The 21375-nt window shown below is 38.3% G+C and overlaps 1 protein-coding gene across 1 annotated transcript in view; it reads left to right on the plus strand.

The window, feature by feature from the left end:
- Window positions 1–2866: 2866 nt before the first annotated feature.
- The window catches only part of SPATS2 (spermatogenesis associated serine rich 2), a 74543-nt gene continuing 56034 nt past the window's right edge, over window positions 2867–21375 (plus strand). Inside the window, exon 1 of the mRNA XM_007452266.1 lies at window positions 2867–3139. Coding sequence (XP_007452328.1) covers window positions 3115–3139 — 25 coding nt within the window. The 5' untranslated portion in view covers window positions 2867–3114. The remainder of the gene's footprint in view (window positions 3140–21375) is intronic.

Here is a 21375-nt window from a genome sequence, read left to right on the forward strand (position 1 = left end):
GGTACACAGGCCTCTCACTGCTGTGGCCTCTCCCATTGCAGAGCACAGGCTCTGGACGCGCAGGCTCAGCGGCCATGGCTCACGGGCCTAGCCGCTCTGTGGCATCTTCCCAGACCGGGGCACGAACCCGTGTCCCCTGCATCGGCAGGTGGACTCTTAACCACCAGGGGAGCCCTCTAAATTCTTATTTGAAGTATTCAAATAAGTATTCAAGGGAGAATCTGCTTTTGGTTTTGCAGGATTAGATTGTTTTCCAGGTTGGGTTCTTCATCTGCTGCATAGTAATTTCTTCTCTCTCATTGTCTTTCTCTTTTGTTATTGGAGATTTGATAGTTGCTGTGTCATTTTTATTGATCTTCTTTATATTTTATGTGGAAAAGTTCCGTTTATACCTTTTGTTTGAGAGAGATCATTGAAATATCCTTGATATGTTTCCCACCTAATTTGAGACCCATCCCCACCCAATCTTGCTTATCAACTATGGTTAATGATTGATTGTTGCTTTCATCCTCTTTTCAAGCTAAGGGCATGAAGGTAGAGAAGAGCTTGCCATTGAAGAGTTTAATCATTTTTGGTGATTTGAATTCTGTTCTTTTTTCTAAAGTCTCATAAAATGTTTTCTATCAGGCCTACTTTATCCAGTGGTAAATTCCATGTATTAACATAAGCTTTGGCAGATTCTCCCAATGTGGCTTAATGCCCTGGAAGATGGCAAGCCCCAGAGGTTCAACCTCCTTTTCCTGAGGTCCCATAGTGGTTTATAGAGGGTTTTTTTTTTTCCCACACTGTGAGGCTTGCCGGATCTCAATTCCCTGATCAGTGATTGAACCCGGGCCCATGGCAGTGAAAGCGCGGAGTCCTAACCACTGGACCACCAGGGAATTCCCTAAGAGGGTCTTACTCTTGATGGATTTTTTTTTTAAACTTACCCATGACTATCCCTTTCATTCTCCTCCTTCCACACTGGAAAGTATTTCATATAAGGTCACTCTCATTTCCTTCTTGGGTTGCATTTTTTAAAATGTTTATCCTATCAGGTGTCCAGGTATAAGAGTTCTATGATCCTCCTCATGCTTTCTTTACCCAGAAATCTTGGACATGTATTTTTATTTATTTATTTATTTATTTATTATTTGGCTGCGTTGGGTCTTCGTTGCTGCACACAGGCTTTCTCTAGTTGCAGCAAGCAGGGCCTACTCTTAGTTGTGGTGCGTGGGCTTCTCACTGTGGTGGCTTCTCTTGTTGCAGAGCACGGGCTCTAGGCACATGGGCTTCAGTAGTTGGGGCACACAGGCTCAGTAGTTGTGGTTCGTGGGCTCTAGAGCGCAGGCTCCATAGTTGTGGCGCATGGACTTAGTTGCTCCGTGGCATGTGGGATCTTCCTAGACCAGGGCTCGAACCCGTGTCCCCTTCATTGGCAGGCGTATTCTTAACCACTGCGCCACCAGGGAAGTCCCTGGACATGTTTTTTTTTTTTTTTTGCGGTACGTGGGCCTCTCACTGTTGTGGCCTCTCCCGTTGCGGAGCACAGGCTCCGGATGTGCAGGCTCAGCGGCCATGGCTCACGGGCCCAGCCGCTCCGCGGTATGTGGGATCCTCCCGGACCGGGGCATGAACCCGTGTCCCCTGCATCAGCAGGCGGACTCTCCACCCCTGCGCCACCAGGGAAGCCCTGGACATGTATTTTTTAAATGTTCAGTAATATGGAAAAAAAAAAAAGCATTTGTATCTTTGCAACTTATAAAAGCTTTCTGTAGTATTGTCTAATCCAAATTTTGATGTTTCAGTTTTCCTTATCAAATTAAATTCCCCTTATCCTCTCCCCTCCTCACTCACCCCCACCCCATCCCAAGTGTCTTGCAACTATATGTGAGCTGGGAAACTTGGGGAGCGGTTAGATAAAGGAAATTCTAGAAGAAGAGAAAAGACCCTTGATTTGGACAGGAAGAGCAGGTGGTAAGAGAGATCTTAGGGAATGGTAAGAAGTAATTATTTTAGTCTGTGAGGCAGAGATGGGGATAAGATTTTTTTTTATATATCTTTATTGGAGTATAATTGCTTTACAATGTTGTGTTAGTTTCTGCTGTACAACGAAGTGAATCAGCTATAAGTATACATATATCCCCATGTCCCCTCCCTCTTGCATCTCCCTCCCACCCTCCCTATCCCACCCCTCTAGGTAGTCACAGAGCATGGAGCTGATCTCCCTGTGCTATGCAGCAGCTTCCCATTAGCTAGCTATTTTACATTTGGTAGTGTATATATGTCAGCGCTACTCTCGCACTTTGTCCCGGCTTCCTCTTCCCCCCACCATGTCCTCAAGTCCATTCTCTGCATCTGCGTCTTTATTCCTGCCCTGCCACTAGGTTCATCAGTACCATTTTTTTAGACTCAATATATGTGTATTAGCATATGGTATTTGTTTTTCTCTTTCTGACTTACTTCACTCTGTGACGAACTCTAGGTCCATCCACCTGTTACGTTCCTTTTTATGGACACTCAGGTTGGGGATAAGATTTTGAGTTAGATACAAGCTAAGAAGAATAAGAAAACATGCTTTCTGAACTGAGAAGATGGTTTGATTCTAAGATTAATGTTTCTTAAAGAGCAAAATATTGCTTTTTTTTAAGGTTTACAGTGATTTCTTATTTTTTGAGAAACTTTTTTTAAAAATTGAAGTATATTTGATTTAAAATGTTGTGTTAATTAAAATATTGCTTTTTATAACTATATTCTTTCTAGAGTACTTTCTTTTAATAACTAGTTTCATTTAGAAAAAGTATAAAATAGAGCCTGTGGATATCTCTTAGAAATTTTGTACAACTGTTACTCTAATAGTGAATATGTGTGTGTGTGTTTTCCCCCCAGAATCTCCCTGGAAAAAGAGACATGAATGTCTGCAATGATATTTCCTGACAAGAAGTTGATACGAGAGAAGAAAAGGAGATCGACAACTAGTGAACAGAATTTCGAATAACCAGGATTTTTATATTTATCACCTCCAGCTACAGCCTTCTGTTGCCTGTTTTTAAATCAGAGATCACTACAATCAGAACCAAGACAAGACAAAAGGATACTTTTCTTCTGTATTTTTTGAGATTAAAAAAACCTGAAATGTCTAGGAAACAAAACCAGAAGGGTAAGATTCCATGTGGGCATAAATTGTTAAAAGCATAGTTGTGGAGTAATGATCACCATTTCTATCTGTACATAGTTTTGAGTGTTTTGATTGATGTTATGCTTTTCCTCACCTAGTGCAATACTACTGATAGTTATAACTTATCTTTCTGTCATGACTGCACAATTAATTTTAGAAGAATATGTAACATTCACAGCTTTATCTGTTGTGCCTTTAACTACCCAAGGATTTGTGGATATTAGATTATAGCTTTTTGTGTTACTAGTTTGTGAATTAATTCATATGACAATTGCTTTTCTACTCTTATAAACTTATTAATATACTTTTAGGAAAGCCAAATGCATCTTGAAAGTGCACTTTTTGGAGAGTGAACATATGTTATAAGGGGTAGGAGATAACTTACTGCAGGATATTCTGTATCCTGTGAGTTGATGTTTGTTCGGAGGCAGGAAATGAAGCAAGAGTAAATGCTTCTAGTCATTGATTGCTTCTGGGATTATGACTCTAGCTTTTTGTATGAAGTAAAATATAAGTTGCAAAGAGTCAAGAAATATCAAGAGTACTTATAAGGAGGAAGGGACAACAAAGACTACAAAGTCACTTTTTCAGCTTTCCAAGAATAGCTGCGAAAATGTAAAGGGACAAATAGCACTAGAACTGTCACACATAACTGGAATATGTTTGTTAAAAGAATGACCATAGCTGTCCTGGATTTTTTTCCCCTCAATTTAATTTTCAATTTAAAGTTAATGTTCCTTAATTCAAAACAAAGCTGTAGCCCCAGGTCTCACGTGTTAAATACGAAGGAAATGCTTTAAAAAATTTTTTTTAATTGAGTATAGTTTATTTACAATGTTGTGTTAGTGTCAAGTGTACAGCAAAGTGACTCAGGTATATACAGACACACATGCATACCTACTGTTCTTTTCCATTAGGTCATTATAAGATATTGAGTATAGTTCCCTGTGCTATGATTAGGTCCTGTTGTTTACCTGTTTTATAGGTATAGTAGTGTGTATCTGTTAATCCCAAACTCCTAATTTATCTCTCCCCACCACTATCCCCTTTGGTAACCATAAGTTAGTTTTCTCCGTATGTGAGTCTATTTCTGTTTTGTAAATAAGTTCATTGTATCAGTTTTTTAGATTCTACATATAAGTGATATCATACGCTATTTGTCTTTCTCTGACTTACTTCACTTACTATGATAATCTCTAGGTCCATCCATGTTGCTGCAAATGACATTATTTCATTCTTTTTTTTATGGCTGAGTAGTATTCCAGTGTGTGTGTGTGTGTGTGTGTGTGTGTGTGTGTGTGTGTGTGTGTGTCACATCTTTTTTATCCATTCATCTGTTGATGGACATTTAGGTTGAAGGAAATGCTTTTAAACTTAATTTTGACTGGCCAAATCAAAAATCTCATTATAAGAAAACAATATACCACAGCTGCTTGTGGTTTTGAAAGCTGTCGTTTCATTGTATAGAAAACCTGTATAAAGAAAATCTGAGATCTAAGGAATGGTTAGATTACTAAAGAAGCTGAACTCTTCTGTGGAGTGAGATTTATCAACTGAAAAGTTTCTAAAATTTCATCTAAAAAGTTTAACATTTAATTTTTCCTTAAAAAGTTGACTTCAGATTGCTTTGACCTTTTAAAAACTATAGTCTTTATTTCATGCCTGTGTTGTTCCAGAGCTATAAAAAAGTATCATTGCTTTCTATAACTGCTATCCAGTTGCTGTAAAATGAATATAAATTTTAGATCACATCATAGGCATTAAGTGCTAACAAATTTCGATTGAACGTAGCCTAGATTTACACTTAGTTGAAACAAAAGAAAGCTTATATGTTGTTAGGACTTTATCTGAAACAAATATATACATATATATAGCTGATATTTGAACCCCCCAAAATACAAAATACTTATAAAATTCTATCTCATTTAATTCATTTATATATTTAAAATTTCATAGTTTTGGGTTTTATTAGTCCAAATAATTATACTCACTTTATCAGCTTAGTTAAAATACATTAAAAAGATAGATACTGTGGTAGTTTCTGTTCTCTAGTGACAACTCATTTACTAAGTGTCATTTTGTAATGAGTTATGTTTTTATTCCACAGTAGACCATGTTTCCATATTTTCCTATATCAGTAATACTGGTAAATTTCTTATTTAATGAAATATTTAGTGGAGTTAAACTTGTATGGCTTAAATTAAGGTCAATTTCAGATGCAGCTATGGATTGCTCCAAGCCTTTTAGCCAACATCTAGCAGAAGTCAGATCAGTGCTTCTCAAAGTATGATCTATGAACTAGAGAAATATTTTTAAATGGAGACTGTTTAGAAATTTTTATTTTTTTTGATGTTGACCATTTTTAAAGTCTTTATTGAATTTATTACAATATCGCTTCTGTTTTATGTTTTGTTTTTTTGGCCACAAGGCATGTGGGATCTTAGCTCCCCGACCAGGGATTGAACCAGCACCCCCTGTATTGGAAGGTGAAGTCCCAACCACTGGACCTCCAGGGAAGTCCCTAGAAACTCTTTTATAGTGATTTGACAGTGCTGTAACATCCAAACCCTTTCAAAACAGTTTTATAGAGGTATAATTTAAATACTATAAAATTCATCAATTATAAATGGACAATGTTATTATTTTTAGTAAAAAAAAATTTTTGACCTCGCCATGAGGCTTACAGGATCTTAGTTCCCCGACCAGGGATTGAACCCAGGCCCTCGGCAGTGAAAGCACTGAGTCCTAACCACTGGACTGCCAGGGAATATCCTGTTTTTAGTAAATTTATGCAGTTGTGCAACCATCACCACAATCCTATTTTAGAACACCTTCCTCACCCCCAAAAGTTTACTCTTACCTGTTTACAATCAATTCCTGCTTTCAACCCCAGGCAAACACTGATCTACTTTCTGTGTCTTTAGTTTTGCCTTTTCTAGAGATTTCATATAAACAGATTAATACAGTATGGTTTTGCATCTGGTTTCTTTCACTTAGTGCAATGTTTTTGAGGTTCCTTAATGTTTTTTAATGTATCAGTAGCTTGCCCCTTTTTACTGCTGAGTAGCATTAAGGTATAAAAAGGAAAAACCCTGTTTCTTTTTACACTCTGCTACTCATGATGTTTGTATGACCAGAAGTGTGGATGTTCTTCCCACATTGACCAATTCTCTGATACCAGCTGGGTGTCCCTACAATCCAATTCAATTCTGACACTGTCTACTTGGGGTTAGCGTTAGATCCCACAGGTTAAGGGCTCAGTCCCTCAAGACTGCTCCCACTTCAGACACCAGTCATGAGTAGTGGATTCCCAAGTTATCCACCCCTCTGTCCAACTTGGCTACAAACGGGTGGTTTCCACGACCCCCTCCTCAGGTTCAGTAATTTGCTATAATGCTCACAGAACTCAAGGAAACACTTACTACTTTTACTGGTTTATATACATAAAAGAGAATGTGATAAAGAATACAGATGAACAGCCAGATGAAGAGGTATATAGGGTGAGGTCTGGAAGGGTGCCCAGTGCAGGAGCTTCTGTCTCCATGAAGTTGAGGTGTACTACCCTCCTAGCACATGGATGGGTTCACTAACCTGGAAGCTCTCTGAACCCCATACTTCAGAGATTTTTTTCAAGGTTTTATCACATAAATGTGATTGAGTATTATTAACTCATCTCTAACTCCTCTCTTTTCCCTTACCCAACGGATGGGTGTGGGGCTGAAAGTTCCAAGCCTTAATTATGGCTTGATCTTTCTGGTGACCATGCCTCCATCCTGAAGCTGTCCAGGAACCCACCAAGTTGCTTCATTAGAACTAAAGACATTCCTATCACCCAGGAAATTTCAAGGCATTTGTGATCTCTTAGGAACTGGAGTCAAATACCAAATATTAGAACAAAAGATGCTCCTAGCACCTTTATTGCTTAGGGAGTTACAAAGGTTTTAGGAGTACTTAGCCAGGAGCTAGGGATGAAGACCAAAATATTTATTTATTATACTACAGTATCACAGGTTATATCACATTTTGTTTATCCATTTACCAGTTGATTATTCATTTGGATTATTTCCAGTCTTGACTATTATGAATAATTATAAATTATGAACATTTGCTTACAAGTCTTTGTGTGGACATATGTTTTTGTTTCTCTTGGAGAAATACCTAGGAGCAGAATTGGTTAGTTTTCAAAGAAATTGCCATGCCAGACTGTTTAACAAAGTGGCTGACCATTTTATAATCCCACCAGTAATAAATGTTGGTTTTGGATGCTTCATATCCTTGCCAACACTTGGTATGGTGTCTTTTTTATTATAGCTCTTTTACTAGGTGTGTACTGATATTTCATTGTGGTTTTGATTTGTACTTCCTTAATGACTAATAATGTTGACTATTTCTTCATGTGATTATTAGCCATTTGTATATCTTTTTGGGTGAAATGTCTATTTAAATTCTTTATTCATTTTTACAAATTGGGTTGTAGGTCTTCTTACCCCCCACAATTTTTTTTAAATTGAGGTATAGTTGATTTATAATATTATATAAATTTCAGGTGTACAACATAGTGATTCACAATTTTTAAAGGTTATACTCCATTTATAGTTGTAAGAATTCTTTATTCTGAATACAAGTCCATTATCAGGTACATGATTTGCAAATATATTTATATATTTTCCCAGTCTGTGATTTGTTTTTTCATTTTCTTAATGGTGTCTTCCCACCGCTCCACGCAGACGAGGTATCGAACCCAGTCCCTTGGCAGTGAAAGCGCAGAGTTCTAACTACTGGACCGCCAGGGAATTCACAATGGTGTCTTTTTAAAAGTGAAAGTTTTTAATTTTGATAAAACCCAGTTTATCTTTTCTTAAAGTATAGTATAATAAGTAAGGTGTAGAGTAAATCCTCCAACCTTTTTTCCCCCAAAGCTTTATTGGCTATCCTGGTTTCTTTATGTTTCCTTAGAAATTTAGAATCAGCTTGTCAATTCATACAAAAATATCTGCTTGGAATCTGATAGAGGTTGCATTAATCAATAGATCAATTTGTGGAGAATTGTTATCTTAACAATAGTGAGTCTTTCAATTCATGAATGTAGCATATCGCTACATTTATTTAGATCTTACTTTCTCTCCGTAATGTTTTATAGATTTAAGCGAACAGACCTTGCAGTTCCTTTGTTGAGTTTATTCCTAAGTAATTTATTCTTTTTTTAATTTTTAATTTTGGTTGCACCAGGTCTTAGTTGCAGCAGGTAGGCTCCTTAGTTGCAGCTCGCTGGCTCCTTAGTTGTGGCACACGAACTCTTAGTTGAGGCATGTATATGGGATCTAGTTCCCTGACCAGGGCTTGAACCCGCGTCCCCTGAATTGGAAGTCGGATTCTTAACCACTGCGCCACCAGGGAAGTCCCAATAATTTATTCTTTTTGATGCTGTTGTGAGTGAGACATTTGATTTTTGTTGTTGTTAAACTCACTTATTAGTTCAAGTAGTTTTTAGTTGATAACTTAGATTTTCAATATATAATGCTATGTCCTCTGTGAATAAAGTTCGTTTTCCTCCTCTCTTCCATTCTAGATGGCTGTAATTTCTTTTTTCTTGCCTTTTGCATGGGCGTGAACTTCCAGTACATTGTTGCAAAGAAGTGTGAGGGCAGGCGTCTTTGCCTTGTTCTCACTCTTGAGGAGAAGCATTTAGTCTTTTACCATTAAGTATGATGTTACCTGTAGGTTTTTCCTGGATGCCCTTTATCAGTTTGAAGAAGTTCCTCTCTTCTTATCTTGCACCTTGCTGAGTTTTTACATGAATGGGTACTGGGAGTTTGTCAGATGTTTTTTATGCATCTATTTCAGTGGTTCTCAAATGGATGATTTTGCCGCCTAGGGGATAAATGGCAATGTCTGGAGACATTTTTAATGGTCACAGCTTGGGGCTAGGGTTCTATTGGCATCTAGTGGATTTAGGTCCAGGATGCTGTAAACATTCTGCACTACACAGGACAGCTCCACACAACAAAGATGTGCTTGGCTTTATTTAAAGTGTCAATACTGCTGAAGTTAAGAAACTCTGATCTATTGTTATGATCATGTGTTTTTGTCCTTTATTTATATAGAGCATTATATTAATTAATTTTCATATGTTAAACCAATTCTGCATTCCTGGTATGAATCCCACTTGGTCATAGTATGTATCTTTTTTTATGTTACTGGTTTCTGTTTGTCATAGATTTCTCCACCTGTATTCATGAGAAATATTGGTCTGTAGTTTTCCATTCTTGTGATGTGTTTGTCTAGTATATGATTCGTTCTGGAGAATATGCCATGTGTGCTTTAAAAGAATGTGTATTGATTTGTTCTTGGGTGGAGTGTTCTATCTATGTCAGTTAGGTTGGGTGATCATGATGTTCAAGTCATCTATATCCTTACTAATTTTCTGTTTAGTTGTTCTGTCATTTACTAAGAGAAAAGTATGGAAATCTTCAGCTGTAATTGTTGAATTGTGTATTGTTCCTTTCTATTCTGTCAGGGTTTTTTTGTTTTTGTTTTTGTTTTTTTGTTTTGCAGTACGCAGGCCTCTCGCTGTTGTGGCCTCTCCCGTTGCGGAGCACAGGCTCTGGACACACCGGCTCAGCGGCCATGGCTCACGGGCCTAGCCGCTCTGCGGTATGTGGGATCTTCCCAGACTGGGGCACGAACCCGTATCCCCTGCATCAGCAGGCAGACTCTCAACCACTGCACCACCAGGGAAACTCTATTCTGTCAGTTTTTAATTCACATATTTTAGGACTCTGTTATTAAGTGTATATAGATTAATAATTGTTATATTCTGCTGATGTATTGATTTTCTTATCATTACAAAATGTTCTTTTTTATCTCTAGTAATATATTTAAAGTTTTAGTTTTTCTGCTAGTAATATAGCCGTTCCAGCTCTCTTACAGTTACTGTTTGCAGGGAATATATTTTTCATCCTTTTACTTTCAATCTGTTTCTGTCTTGGAGTCTAAGGGGTGTCTCTTGTAGGCACCATATAGTTAGATCTTGCTTTTTTTTGTTTTTGTTTTTTGGGCTTTTTTGTTTTTGTTTTTGTTTTTGCGGTACGTGGGCCTCTCACTGTTGTGGCCTCTCCTGCTGCGGAGCACAGGCTCCAGGCGCGCAGGCTCAGCGGCCATGGCTCACAGGCCCAGCTGCTCCACGGCATGTGGGATCTTCCCGGACCGGGGCACGAACCCGTGTCCCCTGCATCAGCAGGCGGACTCTTAACCACTGCACCACCAGGGAAGCCCTAGATCTTGCTTTTTATCTAGTCTAACAACTCTACCTTTTGATTATTTAGTCCTTCACATTGAAAGTATTTATCAGTATGATTGGGTTTATGCCTGCCATCTGTTGTTTTCTATATGTCTCATTTTTATTCCTTTGTTACTCCTTTATTTCCTTCTTTTGTGTTAAACATATTTTTTAGTGTTTTTTTTTTGGCTGCATTGGGTCTTCATTGCTGCACGCAGGCTTTCTCTAGTTGTGGCGAGCAGGGGCTACTCTTCATTGTGGTGCGCAGGCTTCTCATTGCAGAGGCTTCTCTTGTTGCGGAGCATGGGCTCTAGGTGCACGGGTTTCAGTAGTTGTGAACAGGCTCAGTAGTTGTGGCGCACAGGCTTAGTTGCTCTGTGGTGTGTGGGTTCTTCGCAGAGCAGGGATTGAACCTGTGTCCCTTGCATTGGCAGGCGGATTCCTAACCACTGTACCACCAGGGAAGTCCCTCCTCTGATTTTTTAAAGCTATTTTTAAAATAGTTATTTTATTAGTTATTGCTCTAGGTTGCAATATGCACCTTTAACTTACCACAGGCTACTTCAGGCTAATACTGACTTAATTCTGGTAAAATACAGTAACTTTGTTCTAGTATAGCCTCATTGCCTCTCCTCCTGCTTTGTTTTGTTTTGTTTTATTCTTCTTTTTACAGGGTAATTTTATTTTATTTTGTTTTAGAGTTTTATTGGAGTATAGTTGATTTACAATGTTAGTTTCAGGTATACAGCAAAGTGAATCAGTTATACATGTACATATACACTCTTTTTTTTTTTAAGAGATGTTACTCTTAATCTGAAGATAGTACTTCAAGACCAGTAAGAAGTACACGAATCATCTATTAAAAAATATGGATAATATATTTTAAAAAGCAGTTCTCAGAAGATGAAAAACAAATCATAAATAAACACATAACAAGCTAGTCGACCTCTTTTTTTTTTTTTAATTTTTATTTTTATTTATTTTATTTTTGGCTGTGTTGGGTCTTCGTTTCTGTGCGAGTCACGGCAAGCGGGGGCCACTCTTCATCGCGGTGCGCGGGCCTCTCACTGTTGCGGCCTCTCTTGTTGCGGAGCACAGGCTCCAGACGCGCAGGCTCAGTAGTCGTGGCTCACGGGCCCAGCCGCTCTGCGGCATGTGGGATCCTCCCAGACCAGGGCTCGAACCCGTGTCCCCTGCACTGGCAGGCAGATTCTTAACCACTGCGCCACCAGGGAAGCCCTAGTCGACCTCTTTTATACTCACAATAAGAAACTGCTTAGCCCCTGGGCTTTGCAAATGTTAAATGATATAACTCAGAATTTGAGAGGATGTGAAGAAACAGACTGTCTTGTTTTTACTGGCTAGACTGTGAATTGGTTACATCAGAAGAGTAGAAGCTTTCCATGATCCTGAAAAGAGGCTTTTTAAAAAATTAATCCTTCCCTACCAGATGAGGTAGGGAATCCTTCCCTATTCTACTGAATAATATATAAGCCCTAGTTTGTTGTCCAAACATTTGTTTGTTTCTTATTTTTTTTTAAATGCAGTAAAATAAATATGAGTTTCAAACAAGCCTGGGGAACTGGCTTCAAAACACATGGAAAGCCATGCAAGAATCACAGCAACATTTATAATCAGTTGTTGCAGACATTAAAACAAAAGCTGAGGCAAGACTCATCCTCAGAGGGCTGGAACCCAAGCCAGGCTTGTCATTTGTGACTTCCACCTTGGCCTGAGTGAAGATGTAGACACGTTGAGAATGAACAGAGTATTTTCAGTCAGAAAGACCTGAATTTGGGACCCATTTCCCTCTCAATGGGAAATTATAATAGTTTCTTTTTAAAAAATTAATTAATTTGGTTGCACCGGGTCTTAGTTGTGGCAGGCAGGCTCGTTAGTTGTGGCAGGCATGCTCCTTAGTTGTGGTTCCAGGGCTCCTTAGTTGCAGCTCGCTGGCTCCTTTAGTTGCAGCACGTGGGCTCCTTAGTTGTGGCACATGTAATAGTTTCTATTTCATAGCAGTGTTTGAAGTTCAAGAGATGACAGTGTACAGAAATAAGATATGCATATGTCATTTGTTTAGATATCATCTCATGAATAATACTATTTAACACAAAATATTTGGAGACACAGTTCCAAGGGTTTATGTATATTACCTTGTTTAATTCCTCACAAAAATACCCTCTAACGTAGTTACTTTTCTTATCTCTGTTCTACAAATGAGGAAACTGAGGCACAGGGATATTAAATTATTTCCCCAACGCCTCAGAGCTACTAAGGACCAAATCTGGAATTTGGTGCCAGACTGGGATTTGGTTTCCTTAAACAGTCTGCTATATTGCATCACTTGCCAGGCTTACAATAACAGGTTCATAACCAGCTTAGCAAACTGCAGTTTCTCCTGTTTTGTACTATTATTTTCACATATATTATATCTATGTATGATATAACTATATATGATAATTATAACAATATCATGTTATTTATTGTTTTAAACAATCTTATACTTTTGGGAGAAATTTGGAGAAGAAAAGAGAAAAAAATATATACATAGTCTCTTTTTTAAAAAAATAATATATTTATTTATTTATTTTTGCCTGTATTGGGTCTTCGTTGCAGCATGCAGGCTTTCTCTAGTTGCGGCGAGCGGGGGCTACTCTTTGTTGCAGTGCACAGGCTTCTCATTGTGGTGGCTTCTCTTGTTGTGGAGCACGGGCTCTAGGCGCGGGGGCTTCAGTAGTTGAGGCACATGGGCTCAGTGGTTGTGGCTTGCGGACTGTAGAGCGCAGGCTCTGTAGTTGCAGCGCACGGGCTGTTTCTCTGCGGCATGTGGAATCTTCCCGGACCAGGCTTGGACCCGTGTCCCCTGCATTGGCAGGCGGATTCTTGACCACTGCGCCACCAGGGAAGTCCCCATAGTCTCTTATATTTACACAAATATTTACCATTTTGAGTACCCTTAATTCCTTCCTCTGGACTTGAGTTCCTGTCTGGTTTTATTTCCTTTCAGCCTGAAGAATTTCCTTCAGTTTTTCTTGTAGGGCAGATCTGACAGGAATGGATTCTTTTAGCCTTTTTAAAAGTCTGGAATGTTTGTATTTTAACCTTCATCTTTGAAGGATAGTTTTGCTGGATATAGACTTCTTCTTTGACATTCTTTTTTCTTTTAGCACTTAGAATATGCCATTCCACTGAATATGTCATATTAATCTTTGTTTGTGATGAGTCATTTTTCTACTGTTGCTGTTAAGATTTTCTCCTTGTCTTTAACAGTTTGACTGTGATACAGCTTGGTATGTCCCTTTTGGGAATTTCATCAAATGTTGGCCATAATTTCATCAAAAAAAATTTTGTTCTGCTTCTTTCACTCTCTCCTCTCCTGCTAGGAATCCTGTTATATGTATAGTGGTAAGCTTGGTGTTATTCTACAGGTGATTGAGGCTCTGTTCATTTCTCTTGTTTGTTTTTCTACTTTTCAGATTGTTTAATTTCTGTTGATTTCTTTTTTTTTTTGGCGGTACGTGGGCCTCTCACTGCTGTGGCCTCTCCCGTCGCGGAGCACAGGCTCTGGACGCGCAGGCCCAGGGGCCATGGCTCACGGGCCCAGCCGCTCCGCGGCATGCGGGATCCTCCCGGACCGTGGCATGAAACCGCATCCCCTGCATCGGCAGGCGGACTCCCAACCACTGCGCCACCAGGGAAGCCCATCTGTTGATTTCTTTTAAACTTCACTGATTCTTCTGCCATCTCAGATCTGCTATTACGTCTATGTAGTAAGCTTTTCATTTGGGTATTGTATTTTCAGTTAGACTTTCTTTTTAGCTCCTTTTCATAGTTTCTATTTCTCTATTGAGATTCTCTATTTGCTGAGTTGGTATGACCATATTTTCCTTTAATTCTTTGAATATATTTGTATTAACTGATTTGAAGTCTTTGTTAAGTGCGTCAACTGAATCCTCTCAGAATAAGTTTCTATTGACAAGTGTTTGGGTTTTTTCCTGTATATGAGTGAACCTTTCTTTCTTAAAGCTTTTAAAAACTGGATAGTTTAGATAATATATTGTGTTAACTCTGGATTGGTATTAATTTTCGGAGGGTATTTAAAGAATTAGTCTGGACTTAAAACTGAAGAATCTACCTCCATGTGTACAGCCACTAATATATCTGCACATTTTTAACTTCTAATTTTTATTATTTTTTTATTTTTTTGCGGTATGTGGGCCTCTCACGCTGCGGCCTCTCCCGTTGCGGAGCACAGGCTCCAGACGCACAGGCCCAGCGGCCATGGCTCACGGACCCAGCCGCTCTGCGGCACGTGGGATCCTCCCGGACCGGGGCACGAACCCGCGTCCCCTGCATAGGCAGGCGGACTCTCAACCACTGCGCCACCAGGGAAGCCCCTGTAATTTTTATTTTTTAGCTTTGTTTTTTAGGGGTTGTCCCTGTGTCTGCAGTGTTCAGTGCTCAGCCAATGATTTGGACCAAGGTTGTGCTCAAACATCTCAAACCTATAGACCCTTATCCTCTGCTGATTGATCTATGTGGGTTGGGGAGCACATTCAAAATTCAGACAGTTCCCAATTTTGCTTTGACTTTTACTTTCCACTGGTCTCCCCTGTACATGTACAAAGTTTCTCATTTAGTTAAGGTTGTGTAGAAAGTTTATCTAGCTTTTCTTTTTTCTGTTTTGTTTTTTTCTTTTTTTGGCTGCACCATGTGGCTTGCAGGATATCAGGTCCCCAACCGGGGATGGAACCTGGGCCCTCTGCAGTGAAAGCATGCAGTCCTAACCACTGGACCGCCAGGGAATTCCCTATCTAGCTTTTCTATGGCTCTTTCATTTCCAGGATTTCCCTGTTAAATTTCCTATTTGGGGCTTCTCTGGTGGCGCAGTGGTTGAGAGTCCGCCTGCCGATGCAGGGAACACGGGTTCGTGCCCCGGTCCGGGAGGATCCCACATGCCGCGGAGCGGCTGGGCCCGTGAGCCATGGCCGCTGAACCTGCGCGTCCGGAGCCTGTGCTCCGCAACGGGAGAGGCCACAACAGTGAGAGGCCCGTGTACCGCTTAAAAAAAAAACAAAAACATTTCCTATTTGTTTACCACTCAGCCAACCAAGACTCCAGCTTCAGAGTAGCAAAGCAGCAAGTTTTTCTATTCATTTCCTACTGAGTTCTGCACTTGAGCTGATGGAGCTGTGAGGTTTTGCCCTCCTCTCCAGATCAAGGTAGCTTTCTTTGGCAGTAAAGCTGCTGATTTTCATGGTTTGCCCTGCCCTGATAAAGCTATTGTTCTCCAGGGAGCTGGAAATAGGAGAATGGGAGCAGTCCTAGGCAAGAAGGGTACAGACTCCACTGTTTTGACATAAGGCCCTGGCAGGCTCTTAGTAATTTGTTGTGTGCCTTTGGTTGATTTCCATAGCCCTGAAATGGTTGTTTTCGGCAGTTTTGTTCAGTTTAATACTTGCGTTTTAAGGAGAGGACTTGCTGAACCCCTCATGCCATCCTAGCCCTTCAGCCCGGTTTTATTGTATTTTATAAAAGCATTGGTCCTCAAAGGATTAGAAATTAAAACAACAACTAGTTCTTTATCATAGATTGTTTGACTAGCACTGAGTTAAGTAGTGGCAACAGAGAGTGGGTCTTTAGACCTTAAATGGTCTACTGGTTCATGTGGCTTACTAGTTAACTAGGTAAAAAATGTTTCTGCCAGAAATCTCCTGTGGGCCTTACCCTTGGTTTATGTATACTGTTTGTTGGACACCTAAATGTCGAAAATCACGAGATAAACAAAAGAACCTGTGAGTAGAACCTAAGGCAAATATTTGAGAACCTATCAGGTTTATAATGTGAATTTATAGTGGAATAGATATACATAACTTTCTACATTTTCCTGACTGATCTCTGAATCCAGCACTGGATTATAGAAAGCCAACTCTAGGCATAACCCAAGGTTGGGAATATAGGCTTAGTTGTGATTCCCACAGGTTACTAGTGTATCTTATATTATTCCTAATTGGCCTTTAGAGACTAGAGAAGGGTGAGACCAAACGTTGTAATTTTTTAAATATTTTAAGAGTACTGATTTTGTCAGATAATTTTGTCTCTCAAACTTAACCATGTATCAGAATCATCCTGGATATGGAAAAAAAAAATTCTGAATCACTATCTCTGGAGGTGGTATATTAGACTCTTTTTAACAGTCAGGTTTGCTAATATTGTTCTAGACGTAAAAACTGTTTGCCTATCAGTGTCTAACTATATCAAGTTACAATGATAAGAGCAAATTCATAAGTAGTTTTTTTGTTGACTTCATCTTGCATTTAAATTTTGTTCTCTGTCTTCCTCTTTTCTCCTTTGTAAAACTATTCAGCTATAAAATACCTCCACATTTGATATTTAAACCTCCGAAACACTAAAACAGCTCACTCAAATTTCGTAGTTGATCATGAATGACCATTTCTTTATCCTGTGGTACCATGCTATCACTTAATTCCTTTGGTACTTTTCATCTTACACAGAGCTACCTCTATGTTTCTCTCTTCCCCTCCTCTCCTCAACTTTTTTTACCTTGTAAAACTGAAATTCTGTACCCACTGAACTGTAACTCCCTATTCTCCCTTCCCCCAGCCCCTGACAGCCACCATCCTACTTTCTGTCTCTGAATTTGACTGCTGTTGATAATTCATATAAGTGGCAGTCCCTTGGGTGAAGCAAAGAGAATAGAGCAGCTGAGAAGCTGAATGCTGACAAATCCTGGAGCCAAGTGGACTGCAGTTGATATAGAAGGCCTTCTGGGGTGTGAGGGGGCACTTGTGATCCCCTTTGCTCTGGGATAGGTTTGAGGTAATGTAGGTGCCTTGGTACAAGCAAACAAATCCTCTGTGGAAGAAGGTAACCTCACAAATTACTTTTACCATAAATTTAAAAACTAGAGTGTTTAGTATACAATAAAAAATAATTAGAAACATGAGGCAATGAAATAATAACAATGTGGAACAAGAAACAATAGAAATAGAAATGATACAGAGGAGACCCAAATATTGGAATTATCCAAAACAGACTTAAAATAGCTATTCTTAAAAGGTTCAAGGAAATAAAGACAACTTGGAGAGATTCAACAGAGAACTAAAAATCTTGAAAATCCAACAATCTTGCAAGGATCACATGAGCTAAGTTCTCAACAGAAACAATGGAAGAAGACAGTGGAATGATATCTTTAAAGGGCTGAGTACAAATAACTACCAGTCTACTGTTCTATACATATCATCTACAGTAAAAATATCCTTCTGGAATAAAGAGGAAATAAATGGTTTGAACAACAACAGAATACCAAAAATGAACCAAAATAGAAATCATCACTATCAGAACCCCATTGAGAAAAGTACTAAAGGTATTCTGAATACAGAAGAAAGACTACCCAGTTGGAAAGTTGGAGATGCAAGAAGGCATGAAGAGCAATGAAAACCACAAACTTGTGGGCAAATATAAATGAATATTGATTGTATAAAACAATAAGAATGTTTTATTAAGATTTGAAAATATATAAAAAATAATACAAAATTGATGGCCCATAAGTTTGGAGGGGCATAAGCTTTCTTGCTTTGTCAATGAAGAGGGTAAAGCTACCAACTAATACTAGAATTTTCAAGTCAATAATAGATGTTATAATCTCCAGGGAAACTATTAAATTGAAAGCATAGTTGCTACATGCTACAACACAGATGTACTTTGAAGATATTATGCTAAGTGAAATAAGCCCATCACAAAAATATAAATACTGTCTGATTCCACCTGTATGAGGTATCTAGATTAGTAAAATTCAGAAAAACAGAAAGAAGAATGATGGTTGCCAGGGGCTGGGGGATATGGGGTGTTGTTGAATAGATAACAGAGTTTTAACTTTGCAAAATGAAAATATTCTGGAGATTGGTTGCACAACAATGTGAATGCATTTAACACTACTGAACCATACATTTAGAAATGGTTAAGATGGTAAATTTTATGTTATGCTTTTTTTTTTTTTTTTCAACCACAATAAGAGAAACATAGTGACTAAGCAAAAGAAAATTGTTCTGGATATGGATGTATTAATATCAGCCAAAGTAGACTTTAAGGCAGAAAAGCATGATTAGGGATAAAGGAGGAGCAGTTCATAATGATAAAGGATTTAATTTAACAGAAAAATTCTAATAACAGCTTTAAAACAAAAATTGACAGAATTTAAAGAACTACACAAATTCACAGTCATAGTACATTCTTTTTTAAAAAATAAATTTTCCTCTGAATTTTGCAACTCTATCCTAAAATGACTGTTCCTCATATTAGACAATTATAAGGATACATAAAATATATTTTTTAAAAAAGTAAAAAAATAAATTTTCAAAAATTTATTTATTTTTTGGCTGCATTGGCTCTTTGTTGCTGAGCGTGGGCTTTTCTCTAGTTGTGGTGAGTGAGGGCTGCTCTTCGTTGTGGTGAGTGGGCTTCTCATTGTGGTGGCTTCTCTTGTTGTGGAGCACGGGCTCTAGGTGCGCAGGCTTCAGTAGTTGCAGCACATGGGTTTGGTAGTTGTGGCTTGCGGGTTCTGGGGCCCGCGGGCTTCAGTAGTTGTGGTTCGCGGGCTGTAGAGCACAAGCTCAGTAATTGTGGTGCATGGGCTTAGTTGTTGCGCGGCATGTGGGATCTTCCTGGACCAGGGATTGAACCCATGTCCCCTGTATTGGCAGGCAGATTCTTAACCACTGTGCCACCAGGGAAGTCCCAGTCATAGTACAGTCTTAACACAGATCCCCTTAGTAACTGATAAAATAAGCAAATGAGGGATTAATAAGGATATAAAAGATTTGAATCATATGATTAGCAAATGTAATTTGCTAATATTTAATCGCCATATTTAGAACAGTACCTCCAACAACTGTTTGTTTATTACTTTCTTTTCCAGTGCATCTAGAACATTTTCAAAAATTAACCATATACTGGGTCATAAAGCAAGCTGCCACAATTTTTAGATAGTTAAAATCATATAGGTTGTTATGCACACAGTGCATTTAAGCTCGTTATCCAAAAGATAATTAGAAAGTCTCCAAATGTTTGAGTATTAATAAATATTTCTAAATAACAGTTGGATCAAAAAAAGAAATCAAAATAGAAATTAGTATTTTAAACAGAAAAATAACAGAAATTTATATATAAAAACCTGTAGGATACAGCTAAAACCATGCTTAGAGAGAATTTTTTTTTAGCTTTAAGTGTCCAGGCATATCTCGTTTTACTGTACTTTGCTTTATTGCATTTCACAGATACTACGTTTTTTATAAATTGAAGGTTTATGTCAACCCTGTATTGTCAGATGATGGTTAATAAAGTATTTTTTAAATTAAGATATGTACATTGATTTTTTTAGAAATAGACATAAATGTGCATAGACTACTGCACACTTAACAGACTACAGCATAGTGTAAACATAACTTTTATATGCATTGAGAAACCAAAAAATTTGTGTGACTCACTTTATTGCAATATTCACTTTATTGCAGTGATCTGGAACTGAGCCTGCAATATCTCTGAGGTATGCCTGAAAATAGTCTGCAAATCAGTGAGCTAAGTGTCCATCTTAGGAAGTTAGGAAAAGAAAAACAAATCATCAAAAATGTAAATGAAAGGAAATAAGATGATCCATGAATAATAGAGTTCTAATATTTATGATAGTTCTTTTTCTTGCTTTATTGTAGTTGCTAGGACTGCCAGTTGACTAGGAGTGGTGAAGCAAGAAAGTTAACTATGTGAGAGGATGCATGTGTTAATTATTTTGATCTTGGTAATCATTCCACAGTGTATAAGCATATCAGGTCATCACACTGTACACTTTAAATATATACAGTTATAGTTGTCAGTTATTCCTCAATAAAGTTGGGAAGAATAAAGAAGTAATGAAGCAAGCATCTTGTCTTGTTTTCTGGTCTCAAAGGAAACGCTCTCTCAGCATTTCACCCTGTGTTGATGTTTGCTGTGGGATTTTTGTAGATACCATACATGGAAAGTCCAAAAGAATCTAAACTACTAGAATTAGTGATTTTAACAATGTTGCTGAATATAAGATCATTTTACAAAAAGCAGTCACACCTATTTATATCAGCAATAAGTAGTTAGAAAATGAAATATAAAAATAGATGCCACTTACAACTGTACCAAAAGTATAAAATAGAAAGAAATTTAATTAAAAATGTGTAAGAACACTATCAGAAAATGATAAAGCATTATTGAAAGAAATGAAAGAACATTTAGATAGAAGGATATACCATATTCATGGATTGCAAGACTCAACATCTTGAAGAAAACAGTCCTCCAAAATGGATTTATAGATTTAATGCAATTCCCATTAAAAAAAAAACAACATTATTTCTCTGTAGCTTGACAAAGTGATTCTGAATGTATATAACAATGCAGAGTGCCAAGAATAGCCAAAGAATTCTTGATGGTCAGAGAATTTGTTGTCAGATATTAAGACATCATAAAGCTACAGTAATTAAGACTATATGGGATAGGGACTTCCCTGGTGGTCCAATGGGTAAGACTCCATGCTCCCAATGCAGGGGGCCCGGGTTTGATCCCTGGTCGGGGAACTAGATCCCACATGCATGCCACAACTAAGAAGTCCGCATGCTGAAACTAAAGATCCCACACACCGCAACTAAAGATCCCACATGCCGCAACGAAGACCTGGCACAGCCCAGATAGATAGATAGATAGATAGATAGATAGATAGATAGATAATAAGAAGACTATGTGGGATAACCTTAAGACAGAATTATAGACAAATGAAACGCAGAGCCTAGAAACAGATCTATTCATATATGGAGTTTTATTCATTTAAAAGGTAATACTGAAGAGCATTGAGGAAAGGATGGTCTTTTTTCTGTTCTGAGACATTTAGAAATCC

Source organism: Lipotes vexillifer, unplaced genomic scaffold, assembly GCF_000442215.2.
Source record: "Lipotes vexillifer unplaced genomic scaffold, Lipotes_vexillifer_v1.1 scaffold422, whole genome shotgun sequence".
NCBI classification, from domain to species: domain Eukaryota; kingdom Metazoa; phylum Chordata; class Mammalia; order Artiodactyla; family Lipotidae; genus Lipotes; species Lipotes vexillifer.